General features: G+C 49.1%; 1 protein-coding gene across 1 annotated transcript in view; it reads right to left on the reverse strand.

Annotated features, from left to right (window-relative positions):
• Nucleotides 1–2202: 2202 nt before the first annotated feature.
• Nucleotides 2203–5063, reverse strand: part of LOC104130355 (prion protein) — a 5216-nt gene continuing 2355 nt past the window's right edge. The window contains exon 2 of the mRNA XM_009643391.2: nucleotides 2203–3513. Within this exon, the coding sequence (XP_009641686.1) occupies nucleotides 2714–3511 (798 nt within the window). The 5' untranslated portion in view covers nucleotides 3512–3513 and the 3' untranslated portion in view covers nucleotides 2203–2713. The remainder of the gene's footprint in view (nucleotides 3514–5063) is intronic.

Below are 5063 nucleotides of genomic sequence, written 5' to 3' on the forward strand. Positions count from 1 at the left end.
AAACCTCCCTGTGGCCCTGATCAGCCAGGTCCTCCCCGTAGCCTGGGGACCGGTGAAGCCTCCCTGCAGGGCAGCAGAGCTGGGCGCTTCAGGGGTCTTGCATTTATTTGCCCCCCTTTTTTAAATGACGTGAGGAAAAGCCTGAGCGAGTCAGTTTTGAGTATTTAGGACAAAATAAATGTCCTGGTAAAGTTTGGGGATGGAGAACTTTTGGGATGTGTTAAGCAGTTGGATGCGGCATAGGATGAGCAGCGACTGTAGGGATGCTTAGGACAGACCCAATAACCTCCCTGGGGGCTTTTTATTCCCCAAATCTTCCTTTCCATCACATTTTTTTCAATTGCTCTTGCACAGGGAAGATGTGAAGGGGGGGATCCTGACATTTTATTTTTATTTTCCTCATTTTGGAAATAGCTCCACCTGCCATCTATTTTTTTTTTTTTTGCCCCACTCCCCATTTGCTTGCTCCACTTGCCAATACCCAGAGATAACGTGGTGATGCCCAGTAGCCAATGTCAAGTAAAATAACCCTTTTATTTTTGCTCTTTCCAAGCACTTACAGGAGCTCTGGATCCCTCTTATGGACCTCTTGAGGTTTCCCCTTTGGGAGCAAGCTGCTTGCATGCAGGAATAATAATTTATTTAGTGCTGAATAGGGGTTTTTTCTTTATTTTTCTGCCAAAAGTATGCAAGAGAGTCACATTTGAGGTTTGCCCAGAGCACCACTTAAAGACTAAATTCTTTAGCAGCCTTGTGGGCAAGGGGGTTTGCAGCGCAATAAATCCCATCCTGCGTAGGTTCAAACCAAACAGGTCCAAGGCTTGGTATCCTGGTTTCAGCTGGGACACTTGGCCTTGAGCCTTAAAGCCCCATTTGGCTGAAGGATGTAAACTCTCCCCCCTTTTTAATTGTCATTTTTAACTCTTGCTATCATCTAAGTCATCTAATGGTGATGCTGGTTTAGGTAGCAGGGAGATTTGGATTTCTGGCCACATTAAGTGGGGCTTGGGGCTTCGCATGAAGTTGGTTGGGCTTAATGCCACTGAAACAGCAAATGTAAAAACTCTTTTATTAGACAGAAAATAGCTGGAGTAAATACAAGGTATAAACGGGTGTTGACTTCCTACGAGGAGAAGAAATCCCCTGTCCCAACCAGTGCATTGGCTTTATTAGAAAATATTTGTTGGATGGTAGCGATACCGTTAGTGGGAGCAAGGGAGGAGAAAAGGTTAACTGAAATTGTGGGGTTTTAGGTCAAATTTAGTGCTGAAAGGGAACAAAGGCGCCCACAGGCTGGGGAGGCAGGGACAGACAGGGCGAAAAATGCCGTTTCTGTCTGCAGGGCTGCAGGGACGGGGGGGGGAGCTGTTTGCACTAAGGAGGCTGACGTGCATCTTGGCTTTATCCGTTTTAATTTGTACCAGACGTTGAACACTTAGAAAAGTATCGTAACGGCAAATTCCGTGCATGCACCGTTACGGATTTACAAAACATTCGCGTATCACAAAGTACGGGTTACCTCAAAGCCCTGCTTTTCCGGTGAATAACCTGAAAGATTTCTTTTTTCTCTATTTTTTTTAATATATATATATATCTTAGCTTACACCGATGCGAAAAATCATTTAGGACGGTGTCATTCAGTGCCTTGCAAAATAAAAAAAATACACGAGAAATAGTAAATATAACTCGGGGCGACTGGTTCAACAAGCGCAACTTTACAGATGCTACAGGTTATGTACAACCCAGCATCGACCCAAACACGAGAAGCAAGAGTTTCACCCACCGCTTCCACTAATTACTTACAAAAGGTGGGGGGTTTTAAGCATCTTCCATCCCTCAGGCCTGGTTTTCCTGATGCTGTTTGCCTTAACCATCCAATTTCGCTGATTTAAGTCTCTTGCTACATGCTTGACCCCCCCTGAGCATCCTTTTTGATGCATTTTAACATCCTTTAGGTCAAGGTGCTGACGTGTGAGCGTGACTTGTTGCCGATAGCGCATCCAAAATAGCTTTTTCTTGGGCTGTAACACACCAAGCATTACCGCTTTGGGGTTGTTTTTTCAGCATTCAGCAGCACTTTTTGCCTTTAGACAGGCTAAGAAACACAGCGAGGCTCAACTGAAAGCGGCGAGGTGCGGAGCGGGTGGGTCCGTATGTACAGGATGAAGAGTGGTTTTGAGGATTAAAGGGTTAAAATTGCAATCCAGCAGCTTGTTGCTTGAAAAAAAAAAAACCCATATGGGACCTTCCTAAAACTCCTCCGGGGTGTACGGGTGCTCAGGCGCAACGAAGCGGCGTGCCCTGGGGAAAGGGGGTTTGGTGGCAGCAGGACTAAGGGGATTAGGTAAAACCCCGCTTGTTAGCAAAGAGGATCTTCACAAATGCTCCTGCGCGGATGCCAAGGACCGGGTGAGCTCCTCTCTGCCCGGTCCCTCTCAGGGTAGCCCTGCAGAGGAGGAGGTGGTGAAGGCCATTTTTTGGGCATCCAGCTCCATCACTGTCCTGCCATGTGACGGGGGACATGTTTGGGGTGGAGAAAGAAATTTTCATCCAGTTGCCTAAACCAGACCCTCCGGGGAGGTGATGGGGAGTGTCGGTGCCTGTGCGCCCCAAGGGCTCTTCACCGAAGACAACCACAAGCACAAACGGGGGCAATCAGGGGGTCCCCGGGGAGACACGGGTGACATCTTGAAGCAACGGGATCCGGGGTGCATCAGTGCATGGCAAAGAGGGTGAAGAAGAGGAGGAGGGTGGCAAGGGAGGTGTCGGCGAGGTGCAGCCGGATGCCGGAGGCCAGGCGGTACTCGCGGTACTGCTGGATGCACATCTCCCGGATCACCTTTGTCACCACCTTGGTCTCCAGCTCCGTCTCTGTTTGGTTCACCGCTGATCCGGCCTCCGACACATTCTTCTTGGCGGCAGGTCCGATGTTATATTCTGTCACCGTGATGTTAAAGCAGTCAGCGACGAAGACGTCCTGTGAGACGGGGCTGCTGTAATCCCGGTAGTAAACCTGGTTGGGGTAACGTGCCGCGTTTTCGTTCCACCATCGGTACTCATCAGGGCTGTCGAAGCGATAGTGCATCCCCGACATGGCGCGTCCCACAGCGTAGCCCCCCAAACCTCCCACCACAGCGCCTGCTGCTGCCGCCCCAGCCACGTGCTTGAAGTTGGTTTTGGATTTGGGGGGTTTCCATGGCTTTTGGTTGTGGTAGCTTCCTCCGCTGGATGGGTTGTAACCCTGTCCCCACCCTGGGTTGTGGGGATAGCCGGGGTTGTGGGGATACCCCGGGTTGTGGGGGTAGCCGGGGTTGTGGGGGTACCCTGGATTATGGGGATAGCTGGGATTTTGGGGGTAGCCAGGCTGGCGGGGGTAGCTGGGCTGGCGGTGGCTCCCCGTGCCCCAGCCACCTCCGCTGGGTTTGCCTTTGCCCTTCTTGGAGAAGGCGACGTCGGTCCAGGTGCCAAGGAGCAGGGTCACCAGGCAGCAGGTGACGAGGAGCCTGGCCATGGCTGCAGGACACAAGGACAGAAGCGTTACGGGAGGGAGGCAGGGACCCCCCAGCCCCTGCACCTGTACCACCACGAGCATCATGGGCGTTAGGCTCCCTTACTTAGCCATCATATAAAACACACATCATCCCCTTTAATCTGGCTGCAAAATAAACAGCTTTGGACTTAAATGCACGTTTATCCTCCCCAAACCCCCTTGTATTTATATATATTTAAAAATATATATATAAAAATATATATATAATATCCCCTACAGGTCCTCTGCTAGTAATGGCAATTTTAAATAGCAGAAGAAAAGCTTTTGGGAAAAATGCTTTGCTGGGTTGGGAAGTTGGAAGCCACTTATCAAACCTGCTCTAACCAATCAGATGATATAAATGAGATTTTTGATGTGCAAGGATTGATGGCTATGAACAGATTCATCCCAGTCTCAAAGCTTCTGGGTACCCAGGGCTGCAAGGAGGGCAGTGCCCAGCCTTGCACTGGAGTTGTTTGGTTGGGTTTTTTTCCCCAAAGGGCAAAATTCAGCGGTTTTGCCCAAGTCCCTGTTTATGTGCAACAGGCCTTAACTGAAGAACAGCATTTTTCTAGTTTAATGTGTTTGCAAATACCGGCTTACTCAGCATTTTGCTGTTGGCATCCCAGGCGTCTCCTACGTTAGCTGGTGGGCTGGCAAGGTTGAAATCCCATTTTAACGAGCTGTTCCTCTCCCTGTGCATCACCCAGCCCCTATCATACACACCAGGTCTGCAAATCCTTTGGAAAGACCTTTGGAAAACCCCTCCCAAACTGCAAAATCCCTTCAGATGCCTCCCTGCAATGCCAAGGAGCGTTGAATTGCTGTTACCCTCATGTTTAATATGCGAGTCCAGCCATGGCAAAGGGTTTTTTTTTTTTTTTTCCATCCTGCCCAAGGCTGAGCTACCCCCCAAAATACTTCCACGCATGCCAGGATGCTGGGGAGGGAGAGCGAAACATTCCCAGCAAAGCGTGGGTTGGCATTTCACAGCATCCTTGGATGCTTTGGATGCGCTCGCTAGCTCGTGTTACAGCAAGAAACAATTAAGGGTTGGGTCCGGAGCGGGTTTTTTTTTTGCAACAGCAGCTAATGGACTGGCTTCCTTAAGAGTCACCGCTCCACCCAGAGATAAGTTAAATGCAGGTAAGAGATGAGTCTCTTGTGAGATATTGCGCTTAACAGCACAAACCACCAGAACAAATCCTTGTTTAAGCCAGAAATTCTTCCATTGCATGGTAGCTATGGGTTTATGGTCCCTAAAAAGCAAATTAATCTCTCTTAGGGTTCAGATAATGATGCTTTTCTCCTCCCCCCGCCCTTTCCCAAATCCAGAAATATTTGAATTCAGGTCCTTTAACGTCAATGTTTTGGTTGGGATCGTTAGCAAGAGGCTTAATTAAAAGAGCAGGGCAAATGCACAAGCCTGTCCCTTGTGATGGGAAGGAAAGCCAGGCGTGGGCTGCCCACTTGTTTTAAAAAAAAAAAAAAAAAAAAAATTAAAAAAAGGGGGGGGGAGCCCCCCGCTTCGGCG

The sequence above is a fragment of the Egretta garzetta genome, unplaced genomic scaffold (assembly GCF_000687185.1).
Source record: "Egretta garzetta isolate BGI_Z169 unplaced genomic scaffold, ASM68718v1 scaffold238, whole genome shotgun sequence".
NCBI classification, from domain to species: Eukaryota; Metazoa; Chordata; class Aves; order Pelecaniformes; family Ardeidae; genus Egretta; species Egretta garzetta.